This window comes from Callithrix jacchus, chromosome 17 (assembly GCF_049354715.1).
Source record: "Callithrix jacchus isolate 240 chromosome 17, calJac240_pri, whole genome shotgun sequence".
Taxonomy (NCBI): Eukaryota; Metazoa; Chordata; class Mammalia; order Primates; family Cebidae; genus Callithrix; species Callithrix jacchus.
In genome coordinates this window covers 70939261-70962025 of record NC_133518.1, presented here as the reverse complement: position 1 = coordinate 70962025, position 22765 = coordinate 70939261, and the positions used below count along the sequence as shown (strand labels likewise).

The 22765-nt window shown below is 44.8% G+C and overlaps 1 protein-coding gene and 1 long non-coding RNA gene across 13 annotated transcripts in view; one reads left to right on the top strand and one right to left on the bottom strand.

Moving 5' to 3' along the window:
• Nucleotides 1-100: 100 nt before the first annotated feature.
• LOC144579955 (uncharacterized) lies at nucleotides 101-16150 on the top strand. Its single transcript, XR_013528720.1, has 3 exons — nucleotides 101-351; nucleotides 1707-1881; nucleotides 16040-16150. It is a non-coding gene; the product is annotated as an uncharacterized LOC144579955 (long non-coding RNA).
• The window catches only part of CNOT10 (CCR4-NOT transcription complex subunit 10), an 85712-nt gene continuing 68904 nt past the window's right edge, over nucleotides 5958-22765 (bottom strand). For 8 of the 12 annotated variants that reach the window (XM_078354491.1, XM_078354493.1, XM_078354490.1 and 5 more), the window contains 6 exons: nucleotides 22307-22420; nucleotides 16090-16220; nucleotides 14388-14423; nucleotides 14069-14196; nucleotides 9821-9896; nucleotides 5958-6374 (listed from right to left, as the gene is read on the bottom strand). In XM_078354491.1, coding sequence (XP_078210617.1) covers nucleotides 6220-6374; nucleotides 9821-9896; nucleotides 14069-14196; nucleotides 14388-14423; nucleotides 16090-16220; nucleotides 22307-22420 — 640 coding nt within the window. In that variant the 3' untranslated portion in view covers nucleotides 5958-6219. Of the gene's footprint in view, nucleotides 6375-9820; nucleotides 9897-11312; nucleotides 11454-14068; nucleotides 14197-14387; nucleotides 14424-16089; nucleotides 16221-22306; nucleotides 22421-22765 lie in introns of all 12 variants that reach the window. The other 4 variants (XR_013528719.1, XR_013528718.1, XR_004736037.3 and 1 more) reach the window with 1 other exon arrangement.

Sequence of the window (22765 nt, the reverse complement as noted above, 5' to 3'; positions counted from 1 at the left end):
CAGTCCTTCCCAGGAAGAAAGGGAAGATGGATTTTTAAATTGCAGGCTTTCTGCATGGGTTTGGTTACTTTAGGCCGGGCCAAGTTGACTTGGAGGATTGACTTTGACCAGTAACTAACCGACCCGTCCCGGGCTACTGTTTAACTCTGACTCCATAAAGGCTCAGAGGTCAAGGATGCTGACGCCCTGTGAACCTTGGGGTTATAATAGGCCTTCCCCACCTTGAAAGATGTAGGCCCTGGGTGTCGTTGCCAGGCCTAGAAAGGACACATCACCAAAAATTCTGTTCAGCAGACTTTGTTGTTCACCTAGAACAATCCACACACTATAATGCACGGCCTGTCTTCAAAGGTACTTACAATCCAGGAGGGGCAAGAAAACGGTTGACAAAGGACACGTCATGAAAGCTATGTGCTTGCAGATTTGCCTAGTTACTATGGGGCTCAAACAAAACACTCCTGGGACCAGAGCATGCCCTCAGTAAGCATGTGTGAAATGAAGAGTGGGGGCATAAGAGGAAACCCTTGGAGGAGGGCTGTGGAGAGGCAGTGTGGGATGGCCAGGATGTTGACACATTAAAACTGGACTGTAGAAAATTGTAGGCAGCAGAGGAGACTGAAGCAAAGGTCTGAGGGCAGAAAATGGGTGGGTGCGGTGGCTCACGCTGTAATCCCAGCACTTTGGGAAGCCCAGGTGGGTGAATCACATGAGGTCAGGAGTTTGAGACCAGCCTGACCAAAATGGAGGAAACCCTGTTTCAGAAAAAAAGAAAAAAGAAAATGGGGACCCCTTTTAGGGGATGGCAGAGAATCCAGTTGGTGGAACAAATGGGGCATAAGGAAGGGATTAATAGTAGCTAAACTGGGTATGGTGCCTCATGCCTGTAATTCCGGCACTTTGGGAGGCCAAGGTAGGAGGATCACTTGAGGCCAGGAGTTTGAGACCAGCCTGGGGAACTTAGTGAAACCTTGTCTCTACTGAAAAGATTAAAAAAAAAAAAAAAAGGCTAAGTGGGAAGGGCAGAAAGAGACCTTCAGGTATTCCTGAAGCCACCCCTAGGCAGGAGCCAAAGCAGTGCTGTGGGAAGTTACAGGTTGTGGTGAGGAAGAAAGAGTGGGAGAAGGAATCTGAGGCAAGGAGACCTGGGACTTGTCATCACAAGATGAGCTCCTGGGCAAGGACGGAAAGAATAGGATGAGAACACAGGATGCCACTATGTGCTGAGCAACTACTAAGAACCAGACACCAGGCATATCAACAGTGAAGGAGGGCTGGGTGCAGTGGCTTGCACTTGTAGTCCCAGCTACTAGGGAGACTGAGGTGGGAAGTTTGCTGGAGCCCAGGAGTTTGAGGCCAGCCTAGGCAACACAGTGAGACCCTGTTTCAAAATAGAAAAGCGAAGGCAGTGATAATTTACCTCAAGGAGTCCCCCTCCGTTCCCCACTGTCCAGCCCCAGGACCTCTGTTACATAATGTCAGTGGTTTGGGGAAGTCTTTGCTTTGGTATCACTTTTACATGACACAGTGAAAATTATGGTGCTCCCTTTTGAACATTTGGAGTTCACAGCACCTTCGGCAATAGTACGATGCACATGCCGTAAGTAAAACATGATTCTAGTCCTATGAATTAGTACCCCTACTTTAGAGATGAAGAACCTCAGGCACAAAGAAGTAAAGTAATTTGTTTCATATCAAATTTGTTTCAGTGAGAGAACCAAGATTTGAAGCCAAACAGTCTGGCTAGAGGGTCCATGACATCATCAGTCGCTTTTCTCCAGGTGGTTTCCAAGAATAGGAAGGAATGAGAGACTCAGAGATGAAGGAAGTATCTCTGAGATACCGGGAGACCGGGCTGAGCAGGCCCTTTCGGTAACAAGAGGGGTAAGTGAACTCCCCTGTATTACGTGTTCACCAGCACACTTTGCATTCCTCAGCTCATTTTAATCCTAACACCAGGCCCTGGAGAAAGCATTTTACAAACTGTTCAAAAAACCTCAGAAGAGATGAAGTCATTTGCTCAGTTACTTAGATTGGGTAAGGGCAGGGCTCTCAGAAAACTAGTCAGAAAAGGGACTATGAGAGGTGGCACTCCGATAGGAAAGAGGCGGCGGAGGGTGTATGGTAGCCACATGCAGGCAGATGGCAGCGCATCAGGTAAGGCCATGCAAGGTTGCCGGCCTGTGTTCCAGTCAAGGGCATGGCTTCAACAGAGCTCTGCAGGGGGCCAAATTATGGGGTAGGGCCAGAGGGCACAAGGGAAGACTACCCTAGCTGTTCTGAGGGTTCATGCCATGCAGTTTTGGAGACACTTGCTGGGTCCGTGAAGAAATTAATGAGGTAGATTTTGTCCCCTGTTGTAGATGATGCAGCTGAATGAGTGGTAGAGCTTGAATAGAGCTAATGGCTCTGAGAAGTCAAAACCCCAGCAAAGGCCAGGCACAATGGCTCACACCTGTGATCCCAGTACTTTGGGAGGCCTGAAGCATGTGGATCTCTTCAGCTCAGGAATTTGAGACCAGCCTGGGCTGGTCTCAATGAAAACTCGCTTCTACAAAAAATACAAAACTTAACTGGACATGGTGGCTCCTGCCTGTAGTCCCAGCTACTTGGGAGGCTGAGGTGGGAGGGTCACTTGAGCCCCAGAGGTCCAGGCTACACTGAGCCTTGATGGAGCCACTGCACCATTTGTCTGGGTGACAAAGCAAGACCATATCTCAAAAAATAAAACCAGCCAGGCTTGGTGGCTCACGCCTGTAATCCCAGCACTTTGGGAGGCTGAGGCGGGTAGATCACGAGGTCAGGAGCTCAAGACCAGCCTGGCCAACATGGTGAAACCCCGTCTCTACTAAAAATACAAACATTAGCCAGGCGTCGTGGTGGGCACCTGTAATCTCAGCTACTTATCAGGCTGAGGCAGGAGAATCGCTTGAACCTGGGAAGCAGAGGTTGCAGTGAGCCAAGATGGCGTCACTGCACTCCAGCCTGGCGACAGAGCGAGACTCCGTCTCAAAAAAACAAAACCAAAGAACACAAATTCCAGCAAATAAGTTACCGTCTTTTGAGGCTGATGCCTATAGTGCTCACACTTGTTAAATTTCAGAAAACCATACCACAGAAGGAACTGTATGTACCAGGGAAGATACAAAGGGGGAAGAAACTGGCAACAGCCAGGAAAAACTTTAGAAAGTGACATTTAAAGCCTTTTTTTTTAAGACAGTCTTGCTTTGATGCCCAGGCTGGAGTATAGTGGCACGATCCTGGCTCACTGGAACCTCTATCTCCCAGGTTCAAACAATTCTCCTGCCTCAGCCTCCTGAGTAGCTGGGATTATAGGCACCCGCCACCACACTCAGTTAATTTTTATGTATTAATAGAGACAGGGGTTTGGCCATGTTGGCCAGGCTAGTCTCGAACTCCTGACCTTAAGTGATCCACCCACCTCAGTCTCCCAAAGTGCTGAGATTACAGGTATAAAAAACCTTACTCAGCCAAAAGCCATTTGTATAGATAGGATTGTTACTGGAAAGGGGGCCTGATCTACACCCCAGGGGAATTCAGAAAGAATTCAGCACAAGTCCTTAAAGTGAAAGCAAGTTTATTAAGAAAGTAAAGGAATTGGGAACCCAAGGCGAGCGGATCACGAGGTCAAGAGATTGAGACCATCCTGGCCAACATGGTGAAACCCTGTCTCTACTAAAAACACAAAAAAGTCAGCTGGGTGTGGTGGCGCACTCCTGTAGTAGCAGCTACTCGGGAGGCTAAAGCAGGAGAATTGCTTGAACCCAAGGAGGCGGAGATGCAGTGAGCCGAAATCACGCCACTGTACTACACAGCCTGGGCAACAGTGCAAGACTCTCAAAAAAAAAAAAAAAAAGGAATAAAGAATGGCCACTACTACATAGGCAGAGCAGCCCAGTGGCTGCTGGGTGCCCATTTTTATGGCTACTTCTTGATGATGTGCTAAACAAAGGGTGTATTCTCCATGCTTCCTCTTTTTAGACCAATAGGGTAACTTCCCCATGCTGCCATGGCATTTATAAACTGTCATGGCACTGGTGGCAGGGTAGCAGTGAGGACAACCAGAGGCTACTCTCATTGCCATCTTGGTTTTGGTGGGTCTTAGCCAGCTTCTTTTTTTTTTTTTTTTTTTTGCCAATCAGTTTGAGCTTATGAGGTTTCTCAGGTTAGCCTTGAACTCATGACCTCGCCTTCGCAAGCACCATGACCTCTGGCGGGAGCCACTTTGGCCCCCGCCAGCTTCTTTACTGCAATCTGTTTTATCAGCAAGGTCTTTATGACCTGTATCTTGTGCTGGTTGGGGACTCTTGAGCTCAGGCAATCCTCCTGCCTCAGCCTCCCAAAGTGCAGGGATTACAGGCGTGAGCCTCCATGTGGCAGATGTGTTTTGTTTTTTTTTTTTTTAAGTACAATTATAGGTCTTTTCCTACTTCATACTACCAAGATGATGTAAGTTCCTGGCAGTTTATGACGTCTGTGGACTCATTCTCCAGAAAATGCCCAGACTAAGCAATTCTGCTCATTTTAGTGGGTCTCACAGTACTGTTGTCAGTCTGGAGTATGGGAAAGCATAGACTGTAGACTTAAACCAACAGCAGTGCAGATTAAGGGTCCTACTTTCATTTCATCCAGAAGGGGCTTTAAGAGGCCTAAGGAAGTGAGGCTATGTCTGCTTTCTATGTCCACCTGGAAAGATCTACTCTGTGTATAAAACAATGCAATGTGACACTCTATCATGGAGCCCCTACGTACACCCATCCATGTTTACAAAGAGGAGATTTTCTCCTTTGAGTCTACTGGCAATGCCTATCTAAATCACAAATACTCAGTTCCAGTATATGTCATACCTGAGTTCTGTTTCTTGTCAGCAATAGAATAATTCAGGTAGGCTGGGCACGGTGGCTCACACCTGCAATCCCAGCACTTTGGGAGGCTGAGGTGAGCGGATTATCTGAAGTTGGGAGTTCGAGACCAGTCTGACCTACATGAAGAAACCCTGTCTCTACTAAAAATACAAAATTAGCCAGGCATGGTGGTGCATGCCTGTAATCCCAGCTACTCAGGAGGCTGAGGCAGGGGAACTGCTTGAACCTGGGAGGCAGAGGTTGCGGTAAGCTGAGATTGTGCCATTGCAATCCAGCCTGGGCAACAAGAATGAAACCCTGTCTCTATTAAAAACAAAACAAACAAACAAAAAAAAACCTAAAAAAAAAAGGAGTAATTCAGCTAAAGTTTCAGATAAATTCGTGCTTATCTACACACTTACTTACCTCTTGCCTCTCTAGTTCTGAAACTGAGGTAACATGTAGATTCAGCTAGTGTGCCTCCAAACGAGGGAAGTGAAGAGTATGATGTTAAGGGATACTCCTAAATGGCAAGCTTCCATGAATCTACCAAACACCACCTTAACTAGGGGGACACCCAATTTACTAGAGCAAATCTGCATTGTCTTTTGTTTGAGATAGGGTTTCACTCTGTCATTCAGACTGGAGTGCAGTGGTGCCATCATAGCTCACTGCAGCCTTGAATTCCTAGGCTCAAGCAATCCTCCCACTTCAGCCTCTGGAATAGCTAGGACTACCGGCATGGGCCGCCATGTCCAGCTTTTAAAAATGTTGGTGAGGCGTGGTGGCTCATGCCTGTAATCCCAGCACTTTGGGAGGCTGAGGCAGGTGGATCACAAGGTCAAGAGTTTGAGACCAGCCTGGCCTGACCGACATGGTGAAACCTCATCTCTCCTAAAACTACAAAAATAAGCTGGGCGTGGTGGCACATGCCAAACACATCAACTTGCTCTCCCTCCTCTTCACCCTCAGGTCAGCTTCTAGATTGGCTATGTATCTATTGCTGCTGTTCTTCTTTGTCAATTTTAAACATTAACACAAAACCTCAGATGCTAAAATACTCTAATAGTTCCAAGAAAAGACTGTAAAGCCTTCTGATAAAATCATGTTTTAATTGCCTGTGGCATATATTACATAATGGCTCAAGGTTAATAGTCTGGCTGAAATTAAAGAGAAACAGCTGATGATGACTTAGTAAATCCTTAATTTTAAGTAAGCTTTTGGCAAAAAGTCAGGGGTAGAACTGTCTCAAAATTAACAGCCTTCACCATCTTTTATTCATCCTGCTGTGATACAACTAAAATGTCTAGTAAATACTCCCCTGGGTCTCAGGTAACAGTTTTCCAAAAGCAAAGTATCACTTTCTCTGCCCAGTGGTGAAAGCTGGCATTTGGATGGGCTGGATAGGGTGGACAGGCTGAAACACTGGCTTCTTTCTCACTTCAGAGTGTGTTTTCACTGCAGGGAGCAGCTGATTCCTTTTGATGATCTGTAAGGCCAGCTGAGTATTACCTATAAAAACACTTCCCGTTAAAAAACAGAGCACACACGCAATACTACCACACACAAAGCAAGCCATGAGAATCCTGCTAGGGAGGTAAAAGATGATCTAGAAGAGCCATCATCTGCAGCCTTGGCTGTACACTGGAATCCCATAAAGCCTCCATTTCATCCTGAGAAATTCCGATTTAAGAGATGTAGGGTATGGTCTGGGCAACGGAATTTTTAAAAGCTTCCCAGTGATTCTGGGAAGGTACAGGCCAGTTAGAGAACTTGTAATAGGTGAGCTATATAAAAGAAACAATCAGCTGGGAGTGGTGGCTCTCGCCTGTAACCCTAGCACTTTGGGAAGCCAAGGCGTGCAGATCACCCAAGCTCAGGATTTTGAGGCTAGTTGCTTGGGTAACATAGCTAACCCCCCGCCACTCGCCGCCCACCCTCACCCTGCCCCGTCTGGTGGGGCTGAGGCAGGAGGACTGCTTGAACCTGGGAGGTCAAGGCTACAGTGAACTGAGATCACACCACTACGCTCTATCCTGGGTGACAAAGTGAGAACCTGTCTCAAAACAAGCAAAAACCAATGAAAAAATCTAGGGCAGTGCACTAACCCTAATCACATCTTTAGAAGGCTAAGGTTGGCTGGGTACCAGGCACTTAAGACCCCTTCTTCAGGCTGGGCGTGGTGGTTCACGCCTGTAATCCCAGCAATTTGGGAGGCCGAGGCGGGTGGATCACAAGGTCAAGAGATTGAGACCATCCCGGCCAACGTGGTGAAATCCTGTCTCTACTAAAGATACAAAAAAATTAGCTGGGCGTGGTGGCGTGTGCCTGTAATCCCAGCTACTCGGGAGGCTGAGGCAGGAGAATTGCTTGAACCCAGGAGGTGGAGGTTGCCGTGAGCCGAGATTGTGCCATTGCACTCCAGCCTGGTGCCTGGTGCCAGAGTGAGACCTTGTCTCAAAAAAAAAAAAAAAAAAAAAAAAAAAAGACCCCTTCTTCAGCTACTAAAAAAAGGGTAGCCTTGAAAGAATTCCCAAGGTCAACAAGGAGGTACGCCTTAGAGCACTGCTTTTTTGTGTGTTTTTGTTTTGAGATAGTCTTGTTCTGTTGCCCAGGCTGGAGTGCACTGAGGTGATCATGGCTCACTGCAACCTCCACCTCCCAGGTTCAAGCGATTCTCCTGCCTCAGCCTCTAGAGTGGCTGGGATTACAGGCATAAGCCACTGTGACTAGCCTTTTTAATTTTTTTTTTTTTTTAAAAGACAGGGTCTCACTATGTTGCCCCAGCTGGAGTGCTATTCACAGGAGCGATTACTGTACACTACTGCCTTGGACTCGGCCTTAAGCAGTCTTCTCGCCTCAGCCACCAGAGTACCTAGGACTCCACGCCTGGCTGTGACTTAGAACTGTCAGCATTTCTGTCCTTTCTAATCTCTCTCAATCATATCTGTTTTCTACTTCATGCTATCTGATATTTAGGGCCAACAGCCTTTCTTCTAGCGAGATACATCTTAGAGATTGTATATGCCCTAGAGGCAGGACCCAAATTTTTATGTTTGAATCAATAATTCTCAGCAAGAATTGGCTTACTGTAAAATTTGTTAATGTCTGTGTTCAAAAATACACAGTGTACAACTCTAAGCAACTGCATTCTAACTCAGGTTCTCAATTAGTCATTTAGCTGCCTAGGAGGATGGTAAATAGGGATTAATTATAATTAAGTGTCAGAGGTTAAAATTCTGTATTTTTTCAGACAAAATAAGCTTAACCCATAAACAGTAATTGTAGGATACCAAAAACTCCCTAATGATAGATATATTTATTTATTATTATATACATATTTTTTATTTTTATTTTTTGGAGGTGGAGTTTTACTCTTCTTGCCCAGGCTGAAGTGCAATGGCATGATCGTGGCTCACCGAAACCTCTGCTTCCTAGGTTCAAGCGATTCTCCTGCCTTGGCCTCCCTAGTAGCTGGGAATACAGGCATGCGCCACCACACCTGGCTAATTTTGTATTTTTAGTAGAGATGGGGCTTCTCCATGTTGGTCAGGTTGGTCTCAAACTCTTGACCTCAGATATCTGCCTGCCTCAGCCTCCCAAAGTGCTGAGATTACAGGCGTGAGCCACCATGCCAGCCTATTATTGGTTTTTTAGACAAGGTCTCATTCTAGCATGATCTCAGCTCACTGCAGCCTTGACCTCCAGGGCTCAAGTGATCCTCCCATTTCAGCCTTCCAAGTTGCTGGAACTACAGGTATACACCACCACACCCAGCTAATTTTTTTTTTTTTGAGAGGAAGTCTAGCTCTGTTGCCCAGGCTGGAGTGCAGTGGCGCAATCGCAGCTCACTGCAACCTCCACCTCCTGGGTTCAAGCAATTCTCCTGCCATAGCCTACTGTGTAGCTAGAATTAAAGGCATCCGCCACCATGCCCAGCTAATTTTTGTATTTTTAGTAGAGATGGGGTTTCACTGTATTGGCCAGGCTGGTCTCAAAATCCTGACCTCATGATCTGCCCACCTTGGCCTCCCAAATTACTTGGATTACAAGCAGGAGCCACTGAGGCCAGCCTCATTTTTGTATTTTTTATAGAGACAGGGTTTTGCCATGTTGCCCTGGCTGGTCTTGAACTCCTGGACTATGGCGATCAGTCCACCTCAGCCTCCCAAAGTGCTGAGATTATAGGGATGTACCACTGCACCCAGCTCCTGACTATATTTTTATGCAGAAGAATTTGATGGGTCAAACATGCTGGCTCACACCTGTAATCCCAGCACTTTGAGAGGCCAAGGCGGGAGGATCACCTGAGGCCAGGAGTTCAAGACCAGCCTGGCCAACATGGTGAAACCTATCTAAAAATAGAAAGTTTCTAATTAACCAGGCATGGTGGCAGGTGCTTGTAATCCCAACTACTTGAGAGGCTGAGACAGGAGAATCTCTTGAACCTTGATTCTGGGAGGCAGAGGTTGCAGTGAGCCGAGACTGTGCCTCTGCACTCCAGCATGGGTGACAGAGTGAGACTCCATCTCAAAACAAATTTGATGGGTCATATCTTCAAGGAAGGCAAAGTTTTGACTCTGAAGAGAAAAAACAGACATTAAAAATCTTAGGATTGGCTGGGAATGAGAGCTTATACCTGCAATCCTAGCTACTAGGGAGGCTAAGATGGGAGGACTGTGTAAGCCCATGAGTTTGAGAACAGCCTGGGCAACAAAGTGAGACCCCATCTCTACAAAAAATTTAAGGAATTACTTGGGCTCAGTGGCATGTACGTGTAGTCCCAGCTACTCTGGAGGCTGAGGTGGGAAGACTGCTTGGAAGGAGTTTGGAAGCTGCAGTGAGCTCTACTTGCACCACTGCCTTCCAGCCTGGGCAACACAATGAGACCCTGTCTCCCAACAAAAAAATCTTGGCTCTTAGAAGGGATACAGTCCTAACCAGAGAGAATTACTCACCATTCTGCAGTTCAAGGTAGACTGCCAGCAAGATGGCCTCAGGGGGCACCTCTTTAGGATGGATCATTGAAGCCGCCTTTGCTCAAAACAGAAAGACACCATGAAAAACGAACAGCTTAAGATATACACTCCAAGATATACACCTGCCAACCAACAACAAGGCAACAAACGTATTCAAGGCCATTCCCACATGACTTCCTAGGGACTACCTGTTGTTCTGCTGTGATGAGCCTCAGCTCCCTTTGTCTTCAAACCTACCAATTAAGGTAGACATGTAATACTCTGGATTTTGAGATGGGTGACTGGACACCACGATATTATAATCTAGTTAACTGTCCAGGTCTGCTGATGGCTCTTCACAACAGACACATACAGTTACATTTACTCAAAATCTGCATGCCCATTTGTTTTCCTAAGTAACATCTCAGTAAACTTAAGTTGTCAATATCAGGAATAAAAATTCAAACTTACATAGTAATACAGAAAAAATGTACCACGTAGCATGTTTGATGTCCCCATTCTTAAGGACTGAGTACAATTCAGTCCAATAAAATAATTTGCTAGTTTAGGCAACATGCTGCCCCTAGATCTGAGTAGGAGCCAGCAGTTTCTCTCAGTCCTGAGTAAAGGAAGCCTGGACTGCTTTGGACAAAAGTGCTGAAATTACAGGTTTATTTTCTCAGTCTGGGCCTCTTTGGGCTACAGCCAAAATATTCCTCACTTTATTATCAACTTGTATTTCCCCATCTAGTTTTAGTGGCTCATTGCTTCCAGACTGCTCTGCCTCTTCCTTTAATCTAATCAGATAACGGACGTCTACAAATGCTTATTGATCACAGGTGCGTATGGAGCTAAGACAGGAACTTCCCCTGATAATAAACAAGCATGCAAATAACTAACAATAATCCAAACAAAGTTACCTAAATGCCAGGGAGAAAGGCCAGTGAATGTGCTGTGAATATGGAGAGAAAGAAAGAAGTTTCTTTCAAATAGAGCTTTGGGGTAAGGGAGGCCTGCTTCAGTCCCTGCAAGGTAGATACTGCATAGGCAGAACATGGGGAGAAATGGTACTGAAGGTAGAAGCTTAAATGTGGGAGATGTTGGGGAGGACCAGAAATGTGCACTAGGTTGGTTTCTGACAGCATTAGGAGAAATCCCAGACTAGTGAGGAGTCTTGCCCAGAGCATGTACTTCTAAGAAGTTTCTCATGAATGAGGCGGGGAGGCTTTTATTCCTCTCGCCACATCACTGAGGAATAATAACTCTTTTCGGAAAATGAGATTTTATACTTCTAGGCCTAAGCTTTCTATGCAAGCTGTATAGGCAAGCTCGTCTTTACACCATTTTATGGATATTAAAATCTATTTTCTATCCAAGTGGCTAGTAACACATTTTATTTACTGTTCTTTGCATTGACCACAGTCTGAAGCTTTCTCTAAAATATAAGAATTCAAGGCAATATCTGCATGAGATTTAATGGCGTTTTGCTTACTGGCTGTTCAGAATGGTTAGTGGTGGGCAGGCAACCTCGGAAACATCTACTCGGAGCCCTTTCCAACTCTTCACATCATTGTTCTTCCCTCCCAGGCAGGGTGGGCCTCCCAATTAACAAAAGTCCAGCCACTGGATTAACCTAAAAACCAAGGGACCAAAACAAAACCCCCTTCAGACCCCGAACCAGGCCTGACCCCATCTGTCTCTCCCAGCATGGCAGCAGCCATGGCCACCTGCTGTCCGAGAACCTGAGCTGGGTACATACTGTAACTTGGATCAAAAGCTGTTTTGCTGTACTATCTGGGGTCTGGGGGCACTTTGAGAGGGGCTGTTCAACACCCTAGCCTTACTACTGAAAAGAGTGAAACATTTTAACTCCTACCAGTTTAACTCATATACTCAATGCCTATATAATATCAAACGCTGTTACCCTTGGACAGTCTGTCACTTTTCTGATTTGGGATCAGAAATGCTGACCCACTAAGTTGACTAAATAGAATTTGTGTTATTTTCCACGTGGTAAAGCATCACCACTTCTAGGCACAACAAGGTTGCTTGCATAAGCAGGAACTTATGTGAAAGCCACACAGGCTTTTTATGAAAGCTACCCTATCTCCCGAGAAGAGGTTTAATTTCAACTTTTTTGCTGTCGCAAGCAGGTGGGGGTGTGGACCTTCTCATGCTGCTGGAGAATGTACCATCTGATATAAACTTTCTATGTTAGAAGTCTAAAAATCTTGCATATCCTCTGACAATGCAATTCCCTTTTTAGGAAGGTCTCTCCTAACTGCAAAGGTCTACAGGGGCAAGGTTGTATCATGTCTGCTTATTTACAGTCTTTTCCCATGGCTTATCTCAGAAGTAAGTGCTGAACAGATATTTGCTGAATGAGTGTCCTTTTGAGGAATTCTTTACAATTTTGTGAGATTTCTCTGGGGCTGCTAATGGTAGTACCCAGTCCCCTACTACAGGTATGGCTCCATGCCCATGACTGGTCCAGGGGATTGGCAGGTGACCTACTAAAGAGATCCAATCAAAATCTTCCTGGAAGCTTCATGAGGCACCATTTCAGTGGCAGAATTCAGAAGTTTATTTTAATTACATATTGCCAGCAGCTTTCTTTAGTGTGTATGGAGTTTCTCTAGTACTAGCCTTCTAAAAGGTGGACTTAATAATTAACTTTTTGAAAACAGATTTACACAATTGAAAATTTAAAAGTATAAGAGTATACTGTGAAAAGTTTCTCATTCTATGCTTCAGCCATGTAGTATTCATCCTGCCATCCTTACAACTAATGATATGTTTCTTGGTGTGTCCTTTCAGAGATCTTTTATGCATGTATACAAGATTATATAGAAACTGTTTTCACACTGTGCTGTTTTCACTTTTCATTTAGGATGTCTTGGACATCTTTCCATTTTAGTACCTAGAGTTTATAGCTGCATTGTCTTCAACTGTACAGGTGTACCATTACTTATACAAATAATCTTTTAGACAGTTTTCCATCTTTTGGAATTTTAATCACTAAAATTGTCAAGTTACTTTTTTTTGTTTTGAGACAGGCTCTCACTCTAGTTGCCCAGGCTGGAGTGCAGTGGCAGGATCTCAGCTCACTCCAGGCTCATCTTCCCAGGCTCAGGTGATCCGCCTACCTCAGTCTCCTGAGTACCTGGGACTACAGTAATGTGCCACCATGCCTGGCTAATTTTTGGTATTTTTAGTAGAGACAGGGTTTCATTATGTTGCCCAGGCTGGTCTGAAACTCCTGGACTCAAGTGATCTGCCCGTCTCAGCCTCCCAGGGTGCTGGGATTAAAGGTGTGGGCCACTGTGCCCGGCTAAGTTGCTTTTTATTCCGCTGATTTGAAATTAATTTTTTTTTTTTTTGAGACGGAGTCTCACTCTGTTGCCCATGCTGAATGAAGTACAGTGGCACAATCTTGGCTCTGCAACCTCTGCCTCCCGGATTCAAGCAATGCTTCTGCCTCAGCCTCCTGAGTAGCTGGGATTATAGGCACCCACCACCGTGTCCAGCTAATTTTTATTTATTTATTTAATATTTTTGAGACGGAGTTTCGCTGTTGTTACCCAGACTGGAGTGCAATGGCACCATCTCAGCTCACCGCAACCTCCGCCTTCTGGGTTCAAGCAATTCTCCTGTCTCAGCCTCCCGAGTAGCTGGGACTACAGGTGCGCACCACCATGCCCAGCTAATTTTTGTATTTTTAGTAGAGATGGGGTTTTACCTCGTTGACCAGGATGGTCTCGATCTCTTGACCTCGTGATCCACCCGCCTCAGCCTCCCAAAGTACTGGGATTATAGGCCTGAGCCACTGTGCCCGGCCAATTATTATTTTTTTAATTGCTAACTTGCTATCCAAATTTTTGTATTTTTACTAGAGAGGGGGTTTCACCATATTGGCCAGGCTGGTCTCAAACTCCCGACCCCATGATCTGCCCACCCCGGCCTCCCAAAGTGCTGGAGTTACAGGCATGAGCCACTGCGCCCGGCAAAAACATTTTTTTTTATTTCTTTTTTTAAAGTAAAATCATCAAGAAAACTCTCCACTAAGTGTCTAGGTTCATTTACAATGATTAGTTGTTTACCTTGCAAGAATATTTTTAAATCTGGAAAGTAATATTCCAATGTTTAACAAACTGACCAGATGCCTCCAATAAAATAACAAAAAACATAAACCTCAAAGTTGTGATGGCTGCTTTAGAAGGTTTAGTTCCTCCCACTCTCTGGACTCACCTGGTGGAGACACTTTCGGGCTTTGTCATATTCGCTCCTGAGGCAGTAAGCGCTGCCAAGGTTGAACAGCATCACAGTCCTGGCAGAGTTGACGGAACTGGGGTAGCACTGAGGGGCCCGCTTCCCAGCTGGGGAAAAAGAGTGTAGACACTGGTGAAGAGGCAGTGTCACGGGCAAGGGAGCAATCCAACCTACTTTCTTGAGGAGCCACTCAGTACAGCAGTATTCCTCAGGCAGAAAAATGAACACAGAAGTTTCAGAGTCTAAATTTCTGGGATGTAGGGCAGGCTACTAAAGTATCACAAAACTTCTTACTTACAGGATTCCATCGCTTCATTTTCACCTTTGTCTGATCCTACAAAAACATGAAAATAAATCTGAGGGGGAGAACAACAGAGCATATATATATATTTTTTTCCTCAGGCTCAGAAGGTAGAGAGTATACTTTCTTTTTTTTTTGAGATGGAATTTTGCTCTTATTGCCCCGGGTGGAGTGCAATGGTGCAACTCACCGCAACCTCTGCCTCTGAGGTTCAAGTAATTCTCCTGCCTCAGCCTCCCAAGTAGCTGGGATTACAGGCATGTAACACCCTGCCCAGCTAATTTTGTATTTTTAGAACAGACAGGGTTTCACCGTGTTGGTCAGGTTGGTCTTGAGCTCCTGACCTCAGGTGATCAGCCCACCTCAGCCTCCCAAAGTGTTGGGATTATAGGCGTGAGCTACTGTGCCCGGCAGAGGCATATTTTCTAAACTTTTTTTATAAAATGGACATCTCATATGAAGCAATTTATTTACTTTTCATGTAGTAGAGATTCCATTAAAAGATGTCAGAATGCTACCACCCACCACCACCTCAAACCTGATCGCTAACCTTGAGTAGAGTGAGTATCACATAGCTTTAATTATTTAAGAATTTAGGGCCGGGTGCGGTGGCTCAAGCCTGTAATCCCAGCACTTTGGGAGGCCGAGGCGGGTGGATCACGAGGTCAAGAGATCAAGACCATCCTGGTCAACATGGTGAAACCCCGTCTCTACTAAAAATACAAAAAAAAATTAGCTGGGCATGGTGGTGCCTGCCTGTAATCCCAGCTACTCAGGAGGCTGAGGCGGGAGAATTGCTTGAACCCAGGAGGCAGAGGTTGTGGTGAGCTGAGATCGCGCCATTGCACTCTAGTCTGGGTAACAAGAGCAAAACTCCATCTCAAAAAAAAAAAAAAGAATTTAGCAATGATTTAATACAACCTTTTCTTTCTTATTTATTTTTTCTTTTTGAGACGGAGTTTCACTGTTGTTACCCAGACTGGAATGCAATGGCACGATCTCGGCTCACCGCAACCTCTGCCTCCTGGGTTCAAGCAATTCTCCTGCCTCAGCCTTCCCAGTAGCTGGGACTACAGGCACACACCACCATGCCCAGCTAATTTTTTGTATTTTTAGTAGAGACGGGGTTTCTTTTCTTGTTGACCAGGATGGTCTCGATCTCTTGACCTCGTGATCCACCCACCTCGGCCTCCCAAAGTGCTGGGATTATAGGTGTGAGCCACTGCGCCCAGCCTCTTCCTTTCCTATTTTTAAAATAGAGAAAAGGTCTCACCAGGTTGCCCAGGCTGGTTTTGAACTCATGGGTTCAGGTGACCCTCTTGCCTTAGCCTCCCAAAGTGCTGGGATTACAGGCGTGAGCCACGTCCCAGGCCTAAAACTGACTCTTGAACGCAACATTTTTATTCCCCTATGGATTGCAGAGTCACTCCAAAGGAAAACAAAAAAATAGTATCAGAACAAAAATTAACCATTCTAACAGTACCAGACTTTCAAAAGTGAAAATTTAGACCATGTGATCACTAACTCTCAGGTCTACTTAGCAAAAAACTGCTACAAAGTAAGTACAGACAGAAATGTGGAAAGCCAAACTAAAACTTTCTTCTCTTTACCACCATGCCCTTGTTTCCACATATCCTGAATTATGACAGGAAGGAAGTGGAAACAGTGACCAGTTCTGATCAAAGGTGTCCTCATTAACCTTGGTCCTGCTCATTTGAAGAGATCCCTAAGGAGACATCAGTGACATTCTCCGGGTTCAAGTGAGTAATGGCATCAGATATTCTGTCGAGAGAGATGAGGGCTTCTGCAGCATATAAATGGCCCAAAAACCTAAAATGAGAAAACAGATTCCAAACTGAAAAGTGCAACATCACAAAAATACCCAATGTAAAATAATGCTGGGTATATTATGTTATTAAACGTTGGATATACGTCTCATATTTTATGTCCTTAAATTGAAATCTAAATTTATTTAGGTAAAATGGATCAACTGTGGGTGCAGTGGCTCATGTCTGTAATCCCAACACTTCGGGAGGCCTAGGTAGGTGGACTGCTTGAGCCCAGGAGTTTGAGACCAGCCTGGGAAACATGGTGAAACCCTATCTCTAAGAAAAAAATACAAAAATTAGCTGGTTGTGGTGGCATACACCTGTAGTCTCAGCTACACAGGAGACTGAAGTGGAAGGATCACTTAAGCCTGGGAGATAGAGGCTGCAGTGAGCCATAATCATGCCACTGCTCATATGTGTAATCCCAGCACTTTGGGAGGCAGAGGTTTGAGGACTGGGTGAGCTCAGGAGTTCAAGGCTGTAGTAAGCTATGACTGTGCTACTGCACTCCAGCCTGGACAATGGAATGAGGCTCTATCTCTAAAAAATAAATGAATAAATAATACTATAACAATTTTCCTATTAGCTAAGTAGAACAAAGTATACCTATCAATTCAGAAAGTGGTTCATGATTGGCAAATTTATGCTGTTCTATTGAGAGAGATCCAAGAATAGATGCCCATGTGTATAGCATGAGAATCAGATTCCTCCAGTCTCTTGCTACTGGAAGAGTCTAAAAGTACCAGAGTGCCAATCAGATTCGATTTGAAAGGCTTCTTGCTTTTCACACAATCTATTTTATGCCCAGTAATGCCAGGTCAGATGCATATCCTCCTGGTTTACAAAACTGCTTCTTCTAGTCTCTTTACTTCAATCTATTTTCCTTATGATCACCTGATTGATTTTTTCAAAATTAAAATAGCCTCAGACATACTTCATCCCTACTAAAAATCTCTCTTTCTTTCTCTCTCTCTCTCTTTTTTTTTTTTGAGATGGAGTTTCATTCTTGTTGTCCAGGCTGGAGTGCAGTGGCGTGATCTTGGCTCACTGCAACCTCCGCCTCCCTGGGTTCAAGCAATTCTCCTGCCTCAGCCTTCTGAGTAGCTGGGATTACAGGCACCCACCACCGTGTCCAGCTAATTTTGTATTTTTAGTAGAGACGGGTTTCACCATGTTGGTCAGGCCGGTCTGGAACTCCCGATTTCAGGTGATCCACCCACCTCCACTTCCCAAAGTGCTGGGATTACAGGTGTGAGCCATCATGCCCAGCCAAGATTTGTTTTTCAATAAATAAACAAACAGCCAGTAACTTCAAATATATTCTATATTGTCTTTATTTGTATTTCTGAGACAGGGTCTCACTCTGTCACCTAGGCTGGAGTGCAGTGGTGCAGTCATGGCTGAGAGCAGCCTCTACCTCCTGCATTCAAGCGATCCTCCTGCCTCAGCCTCCCAAACAGCTGGGACTACAGGTGCACAACACTATGCCTGGTTAATTTTTAAAATTTTATATATCTATCTATGAATGAGACGGAGTCTCATGTTACCCAAGCTGGAGTGCAGTAGTGAGAGCTCGGCTTACTGCAACCTCTGCCTCCCGGGTTCAAGAGATTCTCCTGTCTCAGCCTCCTGAGTAGCTGGGATTATAGGTGTGTGCCACCATGCTCAGCTAATTTTTATATTTTGAGTAGAGACAGGGTTTCGCCATGATAGTCAGGCTGGTCTTAAACTCCTGACTTCAGGTGACCCTCCCGCCTCGGCCTCCCAAAGTCCTGGGATTATAGGCGTGAACCACCACACCTGGCCTAATTATTTTAAAAAAAATTTTTTGTAGAGAGAAGATTTCTCTATTTTACTGGTGGGATAAAATATTTTTAAAAATTCATTAATGCAGTATCCACAAGTCAACAACAATTACAAAACAAAAACACTCACGTACAAATTTAAAGCATTAATTTTTTGTGAATCTAATAAAAGATGTTTTTTTTGGATCCTTCTGTAATTCATAAGCTCATGACTGGGTTTTTTTTTTTTAGATGGAGTCTTGCTCTTGTTGTCCAGGCTGGAGTGCAATGGCTCGATCTCAGCTCACTGCAACCTCCACCACCTGGGTTCAAGCGATTCTCCTGTCTCAGCCTCCTGGGTAGCTGGGATTACAGGTACCTGCCACCATGCCTGGCTAATTTTTTTGTATTTTTAATAGAGACAGGGTTTCACCATATTGGCCAGGTTGCTCTCCAACTCCAGACCTCAAGTGATCTGCCCACCTCCGCCTCCTAAAGTGTTGGGATTACAGGCATGAGCCACCAGGCCTGGCAATGCCCGAGTTTTTACGCTCACGTGAGAGATGTGCCTCCCCAAACCCTGGTATGATGTTGGCATATTACCTGTCTGATGTAGAAAAAAAACTGTTTTTTAACCAAATGAAATATCTACACAGAGACACAAAGCTCAGAAATCCTTGCATAGGTATACAGAAAGCAAAAAGCAGTGGAGCAAAAACTGCTGTAGTATTTAAGGGTAGCCAAATGCAGAAAAGACCCACTGACTCTCCATGGGAAGACAGACAGGTAGTCTTTTTGTTTTTCTTTTAAAGTTTTTGTTGTATCCCTCCCAAGGCTCTGTCATTCAGGTAGTCTTGTTATTAAGAAACCAATGCGGCCGGGCACGGTGGCTCAAGCCTGTAATCCCAGCACTTTGGGAGGCCGAGGCGGGTGGATCACGAGGTCAAGAGATCGAGACCATCCTGGTCAACATGGTGAAACCCCGTCTCTACTAAAAATACAAAAAATTAGCTGGGCATGGTGGCGCGTGCCTGTAATCCCAGCTACTCAGGAGGCGGAGGCAGGAGAATTGCCTGAACCCAGGAGGCGGAGGTTGCAGTGAGCCGAGATCGCGCCATTGCACTCCAGCCTGGGTAACAAGAGCGAAACTCCGTCTCAAAAAAAAAAAAAAAAGAAACTAATGCTTAGGATGGAATGGTTAAGAAAATCTAAAAAAAAATTTCCTTAGGTAACTTGGAAAAGGAAAAAAATAAATAAATAAAATAATTTTTCAGACACAGCTAGAAATTAGCTAAGAAGTCATATAACCAAGGAATTCTGTTTCTTTGACTTTCAGAGAGAAGTTAACAAAGGAGGCTAAAAACCCTCAAACAAATGTCAAGTGAAGAATCTTAAATTTGAGAATAATAATCACAATGTCAACTAAAGAATTAAAAAAGGAGCTAAAACTTGTGTTTCTATTATTTTATTTTATTTGTTTTTGAGACAGTCTTGCTCTGTTTCTCAGGTTGGAGGCTGGAGTATAGTGGCATGATCATGGCTCACTGCAACCTCCACAACCCTGGCTCAAGGGGTCCTCTGGCCTCAGTCTCCCTAGTAGCTGGGACTACAGCAGGTGTGTACCACCACACCTGGTAAATTTTTGTAATTTTAGAAGAGATGGGATTTTGCCATGCTGCCCAGGCTGGTCTTGAACTCCTGGACTCAAGTGATTGACCCTCTTTAGCTTCCCAAAGCGCTGGGGTTACAGGCATGAGCCACCAGGCCTGGCTGTGTTTCATTTTTAACTGAAACAAAAGAAAAGGCTGGGTGCAGTGGCTTACACCTGTAATTCCAGCACTTGGGAGAGGCCGGGGTGAGCAGATTGCTTGAGGTCAAGAGTTCAAGACCAGCCTGGCCAACATGGTGAAACCCCGTCTCTACTAAAAATACAAAAAATTAGGCCATGTGCAGTGGTTCATACCTATAATTCCAGCACTTTTGGAGGCCAAGGTAGGTGGACCACTGGAGGTCAGGAGTTTGAGACAAGTCTGGCCAACAGGGTGAAACCCCATCTCTACTAAAAATACAAAAATTAGCCAGGTGTAGTGTCGTGTGCCTGTAATCCCAGCTATGCAGGAGGCTGAGGCAGAATTGCTTAAACCAGGGAAGCAGCGGTTGCAGTGAGCCGAGATTGCGCCACTGCACTCCAGCCTGGGTAACAGAGTGAAACTCCGCTTCAAAAAGAGAAAAAAAATTATGCGGGTGTGGGGGTGGGCACCTGTAATCCCAGCTACTTGGGAGGCTGAGGCAGAAGAATCACTTGAACCTAGATAGTGGACGTTGCAGTGAGTTGAGATTGTGCCACTGTACTCAAGCATGGGTGACAGAGTGAGACTCAAGTCACACACACACACACACACACACACACACACACACAAAGTCCAGTGTTCTCATAATGGCTGTATACACCACAATCTGAACACCACCAGCAGCTGCAATTCCCAACTTTGGTATTTTGAGTTGGGCAATGTTAAGGATGGAAGGTATTTGGAGGCAACCCAAATGTCTTGAACTGAAACTTAGGGTTTTCCTCATCCCCCAGCGTGAATAGTGGATAAGATTTTCTTGCAGAAAAGCAGGAGCTCCTTTATATTTGAATTATGACAAAGTCTCGTATATAGTTGAATGATTTCTTATTACTTTTTTTTTGAAATGGATTCTCACTCTGTCACCTAGTCTAGAGTGCAGTGGTACAATCTTGACTCACTGTAGCTTCTGCCTCCCAGGCTCAAGCAATTCTTGTGCCTTGGCCTCCCTCGTAGCTGGGATTACAGGTGTGCGCCCTCATGCCTGGCTAATTTTTGTATTTCAGTAGAGACAGGGTTTCACCATGTTGGCAAAGCTGGTCTCCAACTCCTGATCTCAAATGATCTGCCTGCCTAGGCCTCCCACAGTGCTGCGATTACAGGTATTAGCCACCATGCCTGGGCTTAATTACTTTAAAAAACAAAACAAAACACTAGGTATGTTTGATGATTACTAAACAGCAAAAGAGTAAGCAGTTATATTTTTGGCATTTATAAGTATATACCTGTACAATGAATGAAAGAACTATTCTGATGTTATGCAGAATACTCATGGCTTTTGATAAAATCTCTAGGATCAGTATCATACAAAAATTCAAGCTGTATTTTGTTTATTTTTAAATTTAAATTTTTATTTATTTTTTTGAGATGGAGTTTTGCTTGCTGCCCAGGCTGGAGTGCAATGGCACAATCTTGGCTCACTGTAACCTTTGCCTCCTGGGTTCAAGCGATTCTGCTGCCTCAGCCTCCCTAGTAGCTAGGATTATAGGCACCTTCCACCACACTCAGCTAATTTTTTGTGTTTTTAGTAGAGACAGGGTTTCCCTATGTTGGCCAGGCTGGTCTCAAACTCCTGTTAGGTGATCCACCTGCCTCAGCCTCCAAAGTGCTGGGATTTTAGGTGTGAGCCACCCTGCCCAGTTCTATTTATTTACTTTTCTGAGACAGTCTTGCTGTGTCACTCAGCCTGGGGCGCAGTGGTGCAACCTCAGCTAACTGCAACCTCCGCTTCCTGGGTGCAAACAATTCCCCTGCCTCAGCCTCCCGAGTAGCTAGGACTACAGGTGCATGTCACTGCTAATTTTTGCCCGGCTAATTTTTGGCTTATTTATTTGTTATTATCATTTTTAGAGTTGGGGTCATACTCTGTCACCCAGGCTGGAGTGCACTGGTGTGATCAGGGTTCACTGCAGCCTCAAATTCCTGGCTCAAGTGATCCTCCTGCCTCAGCCTCTCAAAGTGTTGGGATTACAGGCATGAGCTCAAATTCCTGGCTCAAGTGATCCTCCTGCCTCAGCCTCTCAAAGTGTTGGGATTACAGGCATGAGCTACTGTGCCCAGCCTTATTTGCCTATTTAAATTGCATTCCTCAAAGTAGGTTTATCACATTGATGAAATTCCTTTTTTTTGTAGGTCTTCTCCCTGAGGACTTGACTTATTTTGGGGGATAAAGTGCTACAATCAGGCCTAGCAGTGGACACTAGTGTCTGAAGTTTTTGTCTCCTGTCAGTACAGAAAATGCCACTTCTGGTAGTCTTTGAGGTGCAATGAGTGAAAACATTTTCACTCATTGTTTTAACCCATTGCTGAGACATGGGTTAAAAACAGTTCTTTTAAACAGTTGCTTTCCTTACAAATACATAATCCACTGGAGGAGTACAAAGAAGCAATATAAACCATGAACCAGTGGGAAACCTCAAAACAAACCAGGGACACACAGGGCAAGTCACACTTACTTAAGAGATCCTGACAGCTTGGGCTGCTGAAGAAGTTTATCTGCATGATTCAAAGCCATTAGGTTGTCACCCAAAGCCAGAGCCACGTAGGCACTGCAAGCAAGTATGGAACACCTAGAACACAAAAGGGAAGAAGCTGAAAACCTCATTTTAAAAAACAACCATCTCCTGTAATACCACAGCAGGAAAAAGAAAAAAAATCAACAATGGTTGTAACTACTAAATAGGAAAAAATGCCCTTTAGCTGTGACAATCTGGACACAAGCAAAGAGGAAAGCCACAGCACTAATGGTAAGAATTAGATTGATGTATCAAATAATTACAAATCATGGTTTGGCTATTTACATCTTTAGCTTTCATCCAACTGACCCACATCCCCAACAAAATAACCAACTGGGCTGGGTGCGGTGGTTCATGCCTGTAATTGCAGCACTTTGGGAGGCCATGGTGGGTGGATCA